Source organism: Salvelinus alpinus, chromosome 3, assembly GCF_045679555.1.
Source record: "Salvelinus alpinus chromosome 3, SLU_Salpinus.1, whole genome shotgun sequence".
In the NCBI taxonomy this organism is placed as follows: domain Eukaryota; kingdom Metazoa; phylum Chordata; class Actinopteri; order Salmoniformes; family Salmonidae; genus Salvelinus; species Salvelinus alpinus.
In genome coordinates, this window is record NC_092088.1 from 109,173,115 (window position 1) to 109,190,374 (window position 17,260).

The 17,260-nt window shown below is 46.7% G+C and overlaps 1 protein-coding gene across 44 annotated transcripts in view; it reads left to right on the top strand.

The window, feature by feature from the left end:
* LOC139571681 (ankyrin-3-like) overlaps nt 1–17,260 on the top strand; it is a 408,808-nt gene that overhangs the window by 115,855 nt on the left and 275,693 nt on the right. For 21 of the 44 annotated variants that reach the window (XM_071394795.1, XM_071394787.1, XM_071394797.1 and 18 more), the window contains exon 1: nt 1,311–2,050. The exons of 3 other annotated variants lie outside the window; for them this stretch is intronic. In XM_071394795.1, the coding sequence (XP_071250896.1) occupies nt 1,937–2,050 (114 nt within the window). In that variant the 5' untranslated portion in view covers nt 1,311–1,936. Of the gene's footprint in view, nt 1–1,309; nt 2,051–17,260 lie in introns of those variants that run through there. 20 more of the 44 variants (XM_071394772.1, XM_071394773.1, XM_071394771.1 and 17 more) reach the window with 5 other exon arrangements.

Genomic DNA, 17,260 nt, shown 5'->3' on the forward strand with positions numbered 1-17,260 from the left:
CATACTCTTCCTCCTCCTCGTCTCTACCGTCAGATATGAGTCTGGACACTCACCTAGTTCCTCCTCCTCGTCTCTACCGTCAGATATGAGTCTGGACACTCACCTAGTTCCTCCTCCTCGTCTCTACCGTCAGATATGAGTATGGACACTCACCTAGTTCCTCCTCCTCGTCTCTACCGTCAGATATGAGTATTTAACACTCACCTAGTTCCTCCTCCTCGTCTTTACTGTCAGATATGAGTCTGGACACTCACCTAGTTTCTCCTCGTCTCTACCGTCAGATATGAGTCTGGACACTCAGCTAGTTCCTCCTCCTCGTCTCTACCGTCAGATATGAGTCTGAACACTCACCTAGTACCTCCTCCTCGTCTCTACCGTCAGATATGAGTCTGGACACTCACCTAGTTCCTCCTCCTCGTCTCTACCGTCAGATATGAGTCTGGACACTCACCTAGTTCCTCCTCCTCGTCTCTACCGTCAGATATGAGTATTTAACACTCACCTAGTTCCTCCTCCTCGTCTTTACTGTCAGATATGAGTCTGGACACTCACCTAGTTCCTCCTCGTCTCTACCGTCAGATATGAGTCTGGACACTCACCTAGTTCCTCCTCGTCTCTACCGTCAGATATGAGTATTTAACACTCACCTAGTTCCTCCTCCTCGTCTTTACTGTCAGATATGAGTCTGAACACTCACCTAGTACCTCCTCCTCGTCTCTACCGTCAGATATGAGTCTGGACACTCACCTAGTTCCTCCTCCTCGTCTCTACCGTCAGATATGAGTCTGGACACTCACCTAGTTCCTCCTCCTCGTCTCTACCGTCAGATATGAGTCTGAACACTCACCTAGTACCTCCTCCTCGTCTCTACCGTCAGATATGAGTCTGGACACTCACCTAGTTCCTCCTCCTCATCTCTACCGTCAGATATGAGTCTGGACACTCACCTACTTCCTCCTCCTCGTCTCTACCGTCAGATATGAGTCTGGACACTCCTAGCTCTCTCTCTGGCTCTCTCTCTGTCTCTCTCTCTCTCTCTCTCTCTCTCCCTGTTTGCACTGATCTGCACACAAGCATTTCCCCATCAGGAGCATCTCCGTCCCTCCCCTTCATCCTCCTCTCCCTCCTCCTCTCCCTCCTCCTCTCTCCCCTCCCTCCATCCCTTCCTTCCTTCATTCCTTCCTTCCTTCCTCAATGAGCATCTTTGTTATCTCCTCCCCTCCTCCTCTCCTCCCCTCCCCTCCCCTCTCCTCTCCTCTCCTCTCCTCTCCTCTCCTCCCCGCCCCTCTCCTCTCCTTCCCTTCCCTCTCCTCCCCTTCACTCAGGCACTTCCAGCTAGTGGTGTAACACTGCCTCCCAGTCTCAGCTGCCTCTCTCTCTCTCTCCTTCCTACTCGATCTCTCTCTGCCCTACCTACTTCCCTTCCTCTCATTCCATTGCCTGTCCTGTCTGAGGGATGCTGCGTTGGGAGAAGGGAATGTGATGGGTAGTGGTTCAGGTAGGGCCAGGAGCCACATGAAGACATCAGCAGGCGAGAGGAGAGAGAGAGCTGGTTCTGTTTCTCTAGAGACTGATCTGGCCGCCTGTCTGCTGCCAGACTCCATCTTCCTCCTGGATACTACAACACTGGATCACACCACTCAGAGAGGAGCAGCTTGGTCTGTTTTATTTCCCCTGCTACCTAGCTAGCTAGCGTTACTACCTCTGCTGCTGTCCTGAGAGAGTCATCATCACACCATCACCACCCAGCCCTCCTCCCTGATACGACAGGAGCTGCTTCCAGACCTGGTAGGATACTATACTACAGAGAGGAGCTGCTTCCAGACCTGGTAGGATACTATACTACAGAGAGGAGCTGCTTCCAGACCTGGTAGGTCCCTCCTGCTATCCTGCTCTATAAGGATATCAGCCAGCTCCATCACAGCTCCTCAGCACCATGGCTCAGGCTGCATCTCAGATCAAGAAGAGAGCGATTGTGGACACCTCCGTTGAGGACGAGAAGCTTAAGAAGAGGAAGATCAGACAAGCCCAACGGCAGCTGAAGAAAAAGGTACAGGAGAAGGAGAGGACAGAGAGAGGAAGAGGAGGAGAGGAGGAGAGGACAGAGAGAGGAAGAGGAGGAGAGGAGGAGGAGGAGGGACTGAGTTAAGCTCAGAGTCTCCCGGTGCTCTCATTCCTTTGTCCTGGTTCCTTTCCTCCACGGAGCTCGGCAGCATGCTTCACACTGTGTGGGTGGGCTCTTAGTGGGGAGCGGGGCAGGCACGGGGGAGAAGCACGGGGGAGGAGAGGCATGGGAGGAGGAGAGACACAGGGGAGGAGGAGAGACACGGGACAGTAGGACAGAGTTAGCAGGTGTAGAGAGACATGGGACGGTAGAGGGGACTGTGCTCTCTCAGTCTCTCTCAGACTCTCTCAGCCTCTTTCAGCCTCTTTCATTCTCTCTCAGCCTCTCTCTCCCAGCCTCTCAGCCTCTCTCTCTCAGCCTCTCTCTCTCAGCCTCTCTCTATCAGCCTCTCATCCTCTCAGCCTCTCAGTCTCTCTCAGCCTCTCTCAGCCTCTTTCAGCCTCTTTCATTCTCTCTCAGCCTCTCTCTCCCAGCCTCTCAGCCTCTCTCAGCCTCTCTCTCAGCCTCTCTCTCAGCTACTCTCAGCCTTTCTCAGCCTCTCAGTGTCTCTCAGGCTCTCTCAGGCTCTCTCAGCCTCTTTCAGCCTCTTTCATTCTCTCTCAGCCTCTCAGGCTCTCTCAGCCTCTCTCTCTCTCAGCCTCTCCCAGCCTCTCAGCCTCTCTCCCTCAGCCTCTCAGTCTCTCTCAGCCTCTCTCTCTCTCAGTCTCTCCCAGCCTCTCAGCCTCTCTTTCTCAGCATCTCAGTCTCTCTCAGCCTCTCTCTTTCAGCCTCTCAGTCTCTCTCAGCCTCTCTCTCTCAGCCTTTCTCTCTCAGCCTCTCCCAGCCTCTCAGCCTCTCTCTCTCAGCCTCTCTCTCTCAGCCTCTCCCAGTCTCTCTCAGTCTCTTTCATTCTCTCTCAGTCTCTCAGTGTCTCTCAGTCTCTCTCTCTCAGCCTCTCTCTCTCAGCCTCTCTTTGTCAGTCTCTCAGTGTCTCTCAGCCTCTCTCTCTCAGCCTCTCAGCCTCTCTCTGTTGCTCCGTGTGGTATGGTGCTGCTTGTTTCCGTGGTATCAGCCTGAGGAATCCTCTCCTGTTTATCAAAAGGTTTAGCGTGGTGGTGTGCTGTGTTGTAGTGTGGTGGATGGACTGCAGCGATGCTTGTTAGTAATATAGACGTAGCTCTCTGCCAGTAATACAGTATCACAGGCACGCCTGCAGCCTCCAGGCTAATGAACAGGAGAGAGAGTTGAACAGGGCTGGTGGGTACGGCACGAGACATAGTGTGGTCTTCTAACTCCATGGTGTTCCACGTCTGTGATCTTCTATCTCCATGGTGTTCCACGTCTGTGATCTTCTAACTCCATGGTGTTCCACGTCTGTGATCTTCTAACTCCATGGTGTTATACGTCTGTGATCTTCTAACTCCATGGTGTTCCACGTCTGTGATTTTCTAACTCCATGGTGTTCCACGTCTGTGATCTTCTAACTCCATGGTGTTCCCGTCTGTGGTCTTCTATCTCCATGGTGTTCCACGTCTGTGATCTTCTAACTCCATGGTGTTCCACGTCTGTGATCTTCTAACTCCATGGTGTTCCACGTCTGTGATCTTCTAACTCCATGGTGTTCCACGTCTGTGATTTTCTAACTCCATGGTGTTCCACGTCTGTGGTCTTCTAACTCCATGGTGTTCCACGTCTGTGATCTTCTAACTCCATGGTGTTCCACGTCTGTGGTCTTCTAACTCCATGGTGTTCCACGTCTGTGATTTTCTAACTCCATGGTGTTCCACGTCTGTGATCTTCTAACTCCATGGTGTTCCACGTCTGTGGTCTTCTAACTCCATGGTGTTCCACGTCTGTGGTCTTCTAACTCCATGGTGTTCCACGTCTGTGATCTTCTAACTCCATGGTGTTCCACGTCTGTGATCTTCTATCTCCATGGTGTTCCACGTCTGTGATCTTCTATCTCCATGGTGTTCCACGTCTGTGGTCTTCTAACTCCATGGTGTTCCACGTCTGTGATCTTCTAACTCCATGGTGTTCCACGTCTGTGATCTTCTAACTCCATGGTGTTCCACGTCTGTGATCTTCTAACTCCATGGTGTTCCACGTCTGTGATCTTCTAACTCCATGGTGTTCCACGTCTGTGATCTTCTAACTCCATGGTGTTCCACGTCTGTGATCTTCTAACTCCATGGTGTTCCACGTCTGTGATCTTCTTCATGTTCACATTGTTATTTCCTCTTTGTCATATAGCTAGTGTGTGGTGTAAACAGACTCTTTGTCATATAGCCTCCCTCCCTCCCTCCCTCCCTCCCTCCCTCCCTCCCTCCCTCCCTCCCTCCTGTTCTCTTCCCCCCCTCCCTCCCTCCCTCCCTCCCTCCCTCCCTCCCTCCCTCCCTCCCTCCCTCCCTCCCTCCCTCCCTCCCTCCCTCCTGTTCTCTTCCCCCCTCCCTCCCTCCCTCACTCCCTCCCTCCCTCCCTCCTCTTAACCCTGTTTATTCCACCACTGTTACCTTCCCTTTCATCTGACAGCCAAAACCATAATGATGTACACCAGAACCCTGACCAATGGAGATTGGTCATGGTCTGGTCATGGTCCAATAGGATTCCTAGTCGGATTCTGTTAAAACAGCTGGTATGAGCTTTCCCGCACATATCTAATCTATATGCATGTGGAGGGTGGGGGGTTAGGAAGGGGTGTTGATCGACCCTCATCAGTCCAGGCCTCACTACCATCAGTAATGGGTATCTACCATCAGTAATGGGTCTCTACCATCAGTAATGGGTCTCTACCATCAGTAATGGGTCTCTACCATCAGTAATGGGTCTCTACCATCAGTAACGGGCCTCTACCATCAGTAATGGGTCTCTACCATCAGTAATGGGTCTCTACCATCAGTAATGGGTCTCTACCATCAGTAATGGATCTCTACCATCAGTAATGGGTCTCTACCATCAGTAATGGGTCTCTACCATCAGTAATGAGTCTCTACCATCAGTAATGGGCCTCTACCATCAGTAATGGATCTCTACCATCAGTAATGGGTCTCTACCATCAGTAATGGGTCTCTACCATCAGTAATGGGTCTCTACCATCAGTAATGAGTCTCTACCATCAGTAATGGGTCTCTACCATCAGTAATGGGTCTCTACCATCAGTAATGAGTCTCTACCATCAGTAATGGGTCTCTACCATCAGTAATGGGCCTCTACCATCAGTAATGGGTCTCTACCATCAGTAATGGGTCTCTACCATCAGTAATGGGTCTCTACCATCAGTAATGGATCTCTACCATCAGTAATGGGTCTCTACCATCAGTAATGGGTCTCTACCATCAGTAATGAGTCTCTACCATCAGTAATGGGCCTCTACCATCAGTAATGGATCTCTACCATCAGTAATGGGTCTCTACCATCAGTAATGGGTCTCTACCATCAGTAATGGGTCTCTACCATCAGTAATGAGTCTCTACCATCAGTAATGGGTCTCTACCATCAGTAATGGGTCTCTACCATCAGTAATGGATCTCTACCATCAGTAATGAGTCTCTACCATCAGTAATGAGTCTCTACCATCAGTAATGGATCTCTACCATCAGTAATGGATCTCTACCATCAGTAATGGGTCTCTACCATCAGTAATGAGTCTCTACCATCAGTAATGGGTCTCTACCATCAGTAATGGGTCTCTACCATCAGTAATGAGTCTCTACCATCAGTAATGGGTCTCTACCATCAGTAATGGACCTCTACCATCAGTAATGGGTCTCTACCATCAGTAATGGGTCTCTACCATCAGTAATGGGTCTCTACCATCAGTAATGGATCTCTACCATCAGTAATGGGTCTCTACCATCAGTAATGGGTCTCTACCATCAGTAATGAGTCTCTACCATCAGTAATGGGCCTCTACCATCAGTAATGGATCTCTACCATCAGTAATGGGTCTCTACCATCAGTAATGGGTCTCTACCATCAGTAATGGGTCTCTACCATCAGTAATGAGTCTCTACCATCAGTAATGGGTCTCTACCATCAGTAATGGGTCTCTACCATCAGTAATGAGTCTCTACCATCAGTAATGGGTCTCTACCATCAGTAATGAGTCTCTACTATCAGTAATGGGTCTCTACCATCAGTAATGGGTCTCTACCATCAGTAATGGATCTCTACCATCAGTAATGGATCTCTACCATCAGTAATGGGTCTCTACCATCAGTATTGGGTCTCTACCATCAGTAATGGGTCTCTACCATCAGTAATGAATCTCTACCATCAGTAATGGATCTCTACCATCAGTAATGAGTCTCTACCATCAGTAATGGGTCTCTACCATCAGTAATGGGTCTCTACCATCAGTAATGGATCTCTACCATCAGTACTGGATCTCTACCATCAGTAATGGGTCTCTACCATCAGTAATGAGTCTCTACCATCAGTAATGGGTCTCTACCATCAGTAATGAGTCTCTACTATCAGTAATGGGTCTCTACCATCAGTAATGGGTCTCTACCATCAGTAATGGATCTCTACCATCAGTAATGGATCTCTACCATCAGTAATGGGTCTCTACCATCAGTAATGGGTCTCTACTATCAGTAATGAATCTCTACCATCAGCAATGAGTCTCTACTATCAGTAATGGGTCTCTACCATCAGTAATGGGTCACTAGAAATCAAATCAAATCAACTGTATTTATAAAGCCCTTCTTACATCAGCTGATGTTTCAAAGTGCTGTACAGAAACCCAGCCTAAAACCCCAAACAGCAAGCAATGCAGGTGTAGAAGCACGGTGGCTAGGAAAAACTCCCTAGAAAGGCCAAAACCTAGGAAGAAACCTAGAGAGGAACCAGGCTATGAGGGGTGGCCAGTCCTCTTCTGGCTGTGCCGGGTGGAGATTATAACAGAACATGGCCAAGATGTTCAAATGTTCATAAATGACCAGCAGGGTCAAATAATAATAATCACAGTGGTTATCGAGGGTGTAGCAAGTCAGCACCTCAGGAGTAAATGTCAGTTGGCTTTTCATAGCCGATCATTAAGAGTATCTCTACCTCTCCTGCTGTCTCTAGAGAGTTGAAAACAGCAGGTCTGGGACAGGTAGCACGTCCGGTGAACAGGTCAGGTTCCATAGCCGATCATTAAGAGTATCTCTACCTCTCCTGCTGTCTCTAGAGAGTTGGAAACAGCAGGTCTGGGACAGGTAGCACGTCCGGTGAACAGGTCAGGTTCCATAGCCGATCATTAAGACTATCTCTACCTCTCCTGCTGTCTCTAGAGAGTTGAAAACAGCAGGTCTGGGACAGGTAGTACGTCCGGTGAACAGGTCAGGTTCCATAGCCGATCATTAAGAGTATCTCTACCGCTCCTGCTGTCTCTAGAGAGTTGGAAACAGCAGGTCTGGGACAGGTAGCACGTCCAGGTAGCACCATGCTAGCAGGAAGCAGTGTAGCTGGCTTGGCTGAGGGATGCTGAGTGAGGGAGAGAATGAAGGAGATGGAGCCTCCAGTGTCAGAGTAGCCTCAGCAGGGTCGTCAACAACCCGATGTTCTGGTTTTCAGGGGAAATGAAAGAGAGAGCCTGTGACGTGACTTCTGCTTTTGGACGTTACCAAGGTGACACTCCATCTTCACTCGTCCTCCACATTTACTCCCCAGCAGTGTTGTCTCCTCATTTACTCCCCAGCAGTGTTGTCTCCTCATTTACTCCCCAGCAGTGTTGTTTCCTCATTTACTCCCCAGCAGTGTTGTTTCCTCATTTACTCCCCAGCAGTGTTGTCTCCTCATTTACTCCCCAGCAGTGTTGTCTCCTCATTTACTCCCCAGCAGTGTTGTCTCCTCATTTACTCCCCAGCAGTGTTGTCTCCTCATTTACTCCCCAGCAGTGTTGTTTCCTCATTTACTCCCCAGTAGTGTTGTCTCCTCATTTACTCCCCAGCAGTGTTGTCTCCTCATTTACTCCCCAGCAGTGTTGTTTCTTCTCATCCAGACCAGAATGTGCTGTCGTTTAAGGTGTTTACACCTGCTACGTTAGGTTAGTGTCGGACTGGTCAAGGACAAATGCTTGTGACTGTGGTGCTAACCGACTGTATTGGTTTAGATATGAGTGATCTGTATGTAGAAGTGCAGTATGGGAAACCTTACCTAGAGCAACCCTGTATGTAGAAGTGCAGTATGGGAAACCTTACCTAGAGCAACCCTGTATGTAGAAGTGCAGTATGGGAAACCTTACCTAGAGCAACCCTGTATGTAGAAGTGCAGTATGGGACACCTTACTTAGAGCAACCCTGTATGTAGAAGTGCAGTATGGGAAACCTTACCTAGAGCAACCCTGTATGTAGAAGTGCAGTATGGGAAACCTTACCTAGAGCAACCCTGTATGTAGAAGTGCAGTATGGGAAACCTTACCTAGAGCAACCCTGTATGTAGAAGTGCAGTATGGGAAACCTTACCTAGAGCAACCCTGTATGTAGAAGTGCAGTATGGGAAACCTTACCTAGAGCAACCCTGTATGTAGAAGTGCAGTATGGGAAACCTTACCTAGAGCAACCCTGTATGTAGAAGTGCAGTATGGGAAACCTTACCTAGAGCAACCCTGTATGTAGAAGTGCAGTATGGGAAACCTTACCTAGAGCAACCCTGTATGTAGAAGTGCAGTATGGGAAACCTTACCTAGAGCAACCCTGTATGTAGAAGTGCAGTATGGGAAACCTTACCTAGAGCAACCCTGTATGTAGAAGTGCAGTATGGGAAACCTTACCTAGAGCAACCCTGTATGTAGAAGTGCAGTATGGGAAACCTTACCTAGAGCAACCCTGTATGTAGAAGTGCAGTATGGGAAACCTTACCTAGAGCAACCCTGTATGTAGAAGTGCAGTATGGGAAACCTTACCTAGAACAACCCTGTATGTAGAAGTGCAGTATGGGAAACCTTACCTAGAACAACCCTGTATGTAGAAGTGCAGTATGGGAAACCTTACATAGAACAACCCTGTATGTAGAAGTGCAGTATGGGAAACCTTACCTAGAGCAACCCTGTATGTAGAAATACAGTATGGGAAACCTTAGAACAACCCTGTATGTAGAAGTGCAGTATGGGAAACCTTACCTAGAACAACCCTGTGAGACAAAGGGACAGCCCTGCCTTGGTTATCTCTGTGCTGCCCAACGAGCCAAGCAGCCCTGTCTTGGTTATCTCTCATCCCCAACGAGCCAAGCAGCCCTGCCTTGGTTATCTCTCATCCCCAACGAGCCAAGCAGCTCTGCCTTGGCTAGCGGAAAGGGCATCCCGTGATCATTGGGTTGCCACAGCTGCCCACGCTGCAGAGCTGTCTGACCAAATCACTGTTGTAGTAGTCCTTCAAAGTAGATAAGACAAACTTTCAAGACTTCTACTATTATCAATGGAGTAGAGCTTCCTCACAAACTCTACCCCTCTCCGTCTCGTTTCCTCGCTGCGTTGCTACATTCCTCTCTCATGCCTTCTGTGTGTGGTGCTGGGAAGAATACGTGCAAGGGTTTCTGGCCATTGTAGTTAATTACCACTTTTCTGCGCTGAACTAGGTTGAATATTTGCCTTTTGAAAACTACAACTCCCTACAGCGTCCCACAGTTTGTTCTTGATTTGATGTCTCTTGTGCTTGATAGGATTTGTCTCTCTATGTCTCTCTCTCTCTCTCTCTCGTTCTCTCTCTCTCTCTCTCTCTAGTTCTCTCTCTCTCTCTAGTTCTCTCTCTCTAGTTCTCTCTCTCTCTCTCTCTCTCTCTCTCTCTCTCTCTCTCTCTCTCTCTCTCTCTCTCTCTTCTCTCTCTCTCTCTCTCTCTCTCTCTCTCTCTCTCTCTCTCTCTCTCTCTCTCTCTCTCTCTCTCTCTCTCTCTCTCTCTCTCTCTCTCTCTCTCTCTCTCTCTCTCTCTCTCTCTATCAATATCAATTTCAATTGAAGGGGCTTTATTGTCATGGGAAACATGTGTTAACATTGCCAAAGCAAGTGAAGTAGATAATCAACAAAAGTGAAATAAACAATAAAAATTAACAGTAAACATTACACTCACAGAAGTTCCAAAATAAGAAAGACATTTCAAATGTCATATTATGTGCAAATAGTTCACTGGTTGACCTTTTCTTGTGGCAACAGGTCACACATCTTGCTGCTGTGATGGCACACTGTGGTATTTCACTCAATAGATATGGGAGTTTATCAAAATTGGGTTTGTTTTCTAATTCTTTGTGGGTCTGTGTAATCTGAGGGAAATATGTCTCTCTAATATGGTCATACATTTGGCAGGAGGTGAGGAAGTGCAGCTCAGTTTCCACCTCATTTTGTGGACAGTGGGCACATAGCCTGTCTTCTCTTGAGAGCCATGTCTGCATTAGGTGGCCTTTCTCAATAGCAAGGCTATGCTCACTGAGTCTGTACATAGTCAAAGCTTTCCTTCAGTTTGGGTCAGTCACAGTGGTCAGGTATTCTGCCACTGTGTACTCTCTGTTTAGGGACAAATAGCATTCTAGTTTGCTCAGTTTTTTTGTTAATTCTTTCCAATGCGTCAAGTAATTATCTTCTTGTTTTCTCATGATTTGGTCTAATTGTGTTGCTGTCCTGGGGCTCTGTGCGGTGTGTTTGTGTTTGTGAACAGAGCCCCAGGACCAGCTTGCTTAGGGGACTCTTCTCCAGGTTCATCTCTCTGTAGGTGATGGCTTTGTTATGGAAGGTTTGGGAATCGCCTCCTTTTAGGTGGTTGTAGAATTTAATGGCTCTTTTCTGGATTTTGATAATTAGTGGGTATCGGCCTAATTCTGCTCTGCATTATTTGGTGTTTTACGTTGTACACGGAGGATATTTTTGCAGAATTCTGCATGCAGAGTCTCAATTTGGTGTTTGTCCCATTTAGTGAATTCTTGGTTGGTGAGCGGACCCCAGACCTCACAACCATAAAGGGCAATGGGTTCTATAACTGATTCAAGTATTTTTAGCCAGATCCTAATTGGCATGTTGAATTTGATGTTCCTTTTGATGGCATAGAACACCCTTCTTGCCTTGTCTCTCAGCTCGTTCACAGCTTTGTGGAAGTTACCTGTGGCTCTGATGTTTAGGCCAAGGTATGTATAGGTTTTTTGTGTGCTCTAGGGCAACAGTGTCTAGATGGAATTTGTATTTGTGGTCTTCTCTCTCTCTGTCTCTCTCTCTCTCTTTCTCTTTCTCTCTCTCTCTCGTTCTCTCTCTCTCTCTCTCTCTCTCTCTCTCTCTCTCTCTCTCTCTCTCTCTCTCTCTCTCTCTCTCTCTCTCTCTCTCTCTCTCTCTCTCTCTCTCTCTCTCTCGTTCTCTCTCTCTGTCTCTCTCTCTTTCTCTCTCTCTCTCTCTGTCTCTCTCTCTTTCTCTCTTGGTCCAAAGCAGATCTTCGGTCCCTTCAGAATGTACAGTTCCTCTTCATTTCTGATCTATATATATATATCTCTATACTACAGTCATGTCATCTCTCTACTGAGATATAATACTGTATCAGCCCATCTGATTAACTAGTTAACTAGTCCCTTCATCTCTCTACTGAGATACAGTACTGTATCAGCCCATCTGATTAACTAGTTAACTAGTCCCTTCATCTCTCTACTGAGATACAATACTGTATCAGCCCATCTGATTAACTAGTTAACTAGTCCCTTCATCTCTCTACTGAGATACAATACTGTATCAGCCCATCTGATTAACTAGTTAACTAGTCCCTTCATCTCTCTACTGAGATACAATACTGTATCAGCCCATCTGATTAACTAGTTAACTAGTCCCTTCATCTCTCTACTGAGATACAGTACTGTATCAGCCCATCTGATTAACTAGTTAACTAGTCCCTTCATCTCTCTACTGAGATACAGTACTGTATCAGCCCATCTGATTAACTAGTTAACTAGTCCCTTCATCTCTCTACTGAGATACAGTACTGTATCAGCCCATCTGGTTAACTAGTTAACTAGTCCCTTCATCTCTCTACTGAGATACAGTACTGTATCAGCCCATCTGATTAACTAGTTAACTAGTCCCTTTATCTCTCTACTGAGATACAGTACTGTATCAGCCCATCTGATTAACTAGTTAACTAGTCCCTTCATCTCTCTACTGAGATACAGTACTGTATCAGCCCATCTGATTAACTAGTTAACTAGTCCCTTCATCTCTCTACTGAGATACAGTACTGTATCAGCCCATCTGGTTAACTAGTTAACTAGTCCCTTCATCTCTCTACTGAGATACAGTACTGTATCAGCCCATCTGATTAACTAGTTAACTAGTCCCTTTATCTCTCTACTGAGATACAGTACTGTATCAGCCCATCTGATTAACTAGTTAACTAGTCCCTTCATCTCTCTACTGAGATACAGTACTGTATCAGCCCATCTGGTTAACTAGTTAACTAGTCCCTCCGTTAAGCATCCCCTTCTTTGTTCAAGCTGAGCTGGCATGAATTATAGAACCCATCAGAGGAGATGAGACGAGGACAGAGGGAAGGAGAGGAGAAGAGAGAGGAGAGGAGCAAGGACAGAAGAGAGAAGGAGGATAAATGAGAGGAGGAAAGGAAAGAAGAGGAGAGGAAAGGAAATGAGCAGAGAGGAGGGGAGGAGGGGCGGAAGGAGAGAGTAGGGGAGGAAGGAGAGAGAGGAGGGAGAGGAAAGGAGTGAAGAGGAGGGGAGGAAGGAGAGATGAGGGCGAGGAGAGGAAAGGAGTGGAGTGGAGGGGAGAAAGGAGAGGAGAGATGAGGGCGAGGAGAGGAAAGGAGTGGAGGGGAGGAAGGAGAGATGAGGGTGAGGAGAGGAAAGGAGTGGAGGGGAGGAAGGAGAGGAGAGATGAGGGCGAGGGCGAGGAGAGGAAAGGAGTGGAGGGGAGGAAGGAGAGATGAGGGCGAGGAGAGAAAAGGAGTTGACGGGAGGGGAGGAGAGAGGAGGAGAGGAAGAGGAGCAGCCCCAACCTCACTGCTCCAGCACAACGCTCCACCATGCAGTGGAAACGAGGCTCTGTGATTGGTGCAGGGCCTGGCGGGGGGTAGAGAAGTATTCCACGCCCACGCACAGTAACACAGGGAGGGAGAGAGAGAAGAGGAAAGAGGGGGACAGAAGAGAGAAATGAGCTAGAGAGAGAGAGAGAGAGAGAGAGAGAGAGAGAGAGAGAGAGAGAGAGAGAGAGAGAGAGAGAGAGAGAGAGAGAGAGAGAGAGAGAGAGAGAGAGAGAGAGAGAGAGAGAGAGAGAGAGAGAGAGAGAGAGAGAGAGAGAGAGAGAGAGAGAGAGAGAGGAGTGTGTGGTTAACAAGGTGCTGGTATTTTGGGGGAAACTGAATGTGAAGTCATTTATCCTGCTGCAGGGCTTGTCTCTTTACTGCATCAACACAGAGAGAATAGAACTAACTAGGACAGCTTCAGCATTTACATAGAGGGGCTCATTATGATTACACTGTATCACTATCAAACACACTGAGGGTTCTGGATCCTTCTTAATGGGTTGATAACACACTGTGTCACATGTTCTGAGGGTTCTGGATCCTTCTTAATGGGTTGATAACACACTGTGTCACTATCAAACACACTGAGGGTTCTGGATCCTTCTTAATGGGTAGATAACACACTGTGTCACATGTTCAGAGGGTTCTGGATCCTTCTTAATGGGTTGATAACACACTGTGTCACATGTTCAGAGGGTTCTGGATCCTTCTTAATGGGTTGATAACACACTGAGGGTTCTGGATCCTTCTTAATGGGTTGATAACACACTGTGTCACATGTTCCGAGGGTTCTGGATCCTTCTTAATGGGTTGATAACACACTGTGTCACATGTTCAGAGGGTTCTGGATCCTTCTTAATGGGTTGATAACACACTGTGTCACATGTTTCGAGAGTTCTGGATCCTTCTTAATGGGTTGATAACACACTGTGTCACATGTTCCGAGGGTTCTGGATCCTTCTTAATGGGTTGATAACACACTGTGTCACATGTTTCGAGGGTTCTGGATCCTTCTTAATGGGTTGATAACACACTGTGTCACATGTTTCGAGAGTTCTGGATCCTTCTTAATGGGTTGATAACACACTGTGTCACATGTTCCGAGGGTTCTGGATCCTTCTTAATGGGTTGATAACACACTGAGGGTTCTGAAATCCTTCTTAATGGGTTGATAACACACTGTGTCACATGTTCCGAGGGTTCTGGATCCTTCTTAATGGGTAGATAACACACTGAGGGTTCTGAAATCCTTCTTAATGGGTTGATAACACACTGTGTCACATGTTCCGAGGGTTCTGGATCCTTCTTAATGGGTTGATAACACACTGTGTCACATGTTTCGAGAGTTCTGGATCCTTCTTAATGGGTTGATAACACACTGTGTCACATGTTTCGAGAGTTCTGGATCCTTCTTAATGGGTTGATAACACACTGTGTCACATGTTCCGAGGGTTCTGGATCCTTCTTAATGGGTAGATAACACACTGTGTCACATGTTTCGAGGGTTCTGGATCCTTCTTAATGGGTTGATAACACACTGTGTCACATGTTTCGAGAGTTCTGGATCCTTCTTAATGGGTTGATAACACACTGTGTCACATGTTTCGAGAGTTCTGGATCCTTCTTAATGGGTTGATAACACACTGTGTCACATGTTCCGAGGGTTCTGGATCCTTCTTAATGGGTAGATAACACACTGTGTCACATGTTTCGAGAGTTCTGGATCCTTCTTAATGGGTTGATAACACACTGTATCACTATCAAACACACTGAGGGTTCTGAAATCCTTCTTAATGGGTTGATAACACACTGTGTCACATGTTCCGAGGGTTCTGGATCCTTCTTGGGCAGTGCTGCATCATGAATACAGTCACAGGTAAATGCCGTTGTTCAGCCTGTCGCAATAGCGGAGGTAAAGGACGCCGTTGTTCAGCCTGTCGCGATAGCGGAGGTAAAGGATGCCGTTGTTCAGCCTGTCGCGATAGCGGAGGTAAAGGATGCCGTTGTTCAGCCTGTCGCGATAGCGGAGGTAAAGGATGCCGTTGTTCAGCCTGTCGCGATAGCGGAGGTAAAGGATGCCGTCGTTCAGCCTGTCGCGATAGCGGAGGTAAAGGATGCCGTTGTTCAGCCTGTCGCGATAGCGGAGGTAAAGGATGCCGTTGTTCAGCCTGTCGTGATAGCGGAGGTAAAGGATGCCGTTGTTCAGCCTGTCGCGATAGCGGAGGTAAAGGATGCCGTTGTTCTGGTTAGAGCCAGTTTGCTCTGTTCTGTGAAGGGAGTAGTACACAGCGTTGTACCAGATCTTCAGTTTCTTGGCAATTTCTCGCATGGAATAGTCTTCATTTCTCAGAACAAGAATAGACTGACGAGTTTCAGAAGAAAGATCTTTGTTTCTGGCCATTTTGAGCCTGTAATCGAACCCACATATGCTGATGCTCCAGATACTCAACTAGTCTAAAGAAGGCCAGTTGTATTGCTTCTTTAATCAGAACAACAGTTTTCAGCTGTGCTAACATAATTGCAAAAGGGTTTTCTAATGATCAATTAGCCTTTTAAAATTATAAACTTGGATTATCTAACACAACGTGCCATTGAAGTAACACAGGAGTGATGGTTGCTGATATTGGGCCTCTGTACGTAGATATTCCATGAAAAATCAGCCGTTTCCAGCTACAATAGTCATTTACAACATGAACAACGTGTACACTGTATTTCTGATCAATTTGATGTTATTTTAATGGACAAAATGTTTCATTTTCTTTAAAAAACAAGGACATTTCTAGGTGACCCCAAACTTTTGAACGGCAGTGTACTTGGAGAGCTCTAATTTGTCTACACCCATTCAGCATCGTTCACACCCTCTTAAGCCTTAGCCCCACCCATCTCTTTAAGGATTCACAGAGTGAGTAGTGTAGTAAACAACCAAAGATTTCAAGACTAAAAGTGTTTCCTTGGGTGTCTGAGCTGTGTGCTGGTCGTTTAAACTGACAGCTTGGTGCTTTCAACATATCAATACCTCTCACAAATACATGTAGTGATGAAGTCAATCTCTCCTCCACTTTTAGCCAGGAGAGGTTGACATGCATATTATTGTTTGCTCTCTGTGTACATCCAAGGGCCAGCCGTGCTGCCCTGTTTTGAGCCAATTGCAATTTTCCTAAGTCCCTCTTTGTGGCACCTGACCACACGACTGAACAGTAGTCCAGGTGAGACAAAACTGGACCCTGTAGGACCTACCATGTTGATAGTGTTGTTAAAAAGGTAGAGTAGCACTTTATTACAGACAGACGTCTGCAGTCATTTCAGTCGCTGTAGTAGCTGACGTTTATAGTGTTGAGTCATCCGCATACATAGACACAATGGCTTTACTCAAAGCCAGTAGCTTGTCATTAGAAAATATTGAAAAAAGTAAGGGGCCTAGACAACTGCCCTGTGGAATTCCTGATTCTACCTGGATTATGTTGGAGAGGCTTCCATTAAAGAACACCCTCTGTGTTCTGTTAGACCGGCAACTCTTTATACACAATATAGCAGGGGGTATAAAGCCATAACACGTACATTTTCTTAGCAGCAGACTATGATCGATAACGTCAGAAGCTGCACTGAAGTTTAACAAAACACCCCCCTCATTCTTTTTAATCATCAATTTCTCTCAGCCAATCATCAGTCATTTGTGTAAGTGATGTGCTTTTTGAATGTCCTTCCCTATAAGCGTGCTGAAAGTCTGTTTTTGAGGAAACTAGGTGTGTGTCGCAAGTCACAACTTCCCAGGAGAGCCATTTAATCAAATTGTTTTTAAACCAAAATGCATTTGTTGGCAGAAATTCCTTCTGGAACATGTGAACTTTAATGCTCCTTAATAACAAACGTGTATACCATCTGTAAATATGAATAAAATTGATCAATTTCGAGCCTTATTGGTTAAGCCACAGAGCTGCATAAGTGTTGCTCTCCACTTTCTGGAGGATTAAGTTTTGAAATGAGTAGAATTATAGTCTGATAGCTAAGGAGATGGCGAAAACACCTTTCTCCGGATTACATCTTCAAACTAAGGGCATTGGTGGTATGGCATTCCTGACAGAGAGGTGTCCATCATGCATGATGATGTATATGGGTAAGATAGTCTAGCGTTAGCTAGCTACATTATCAGATATTACACATTTCAAAATTTGAC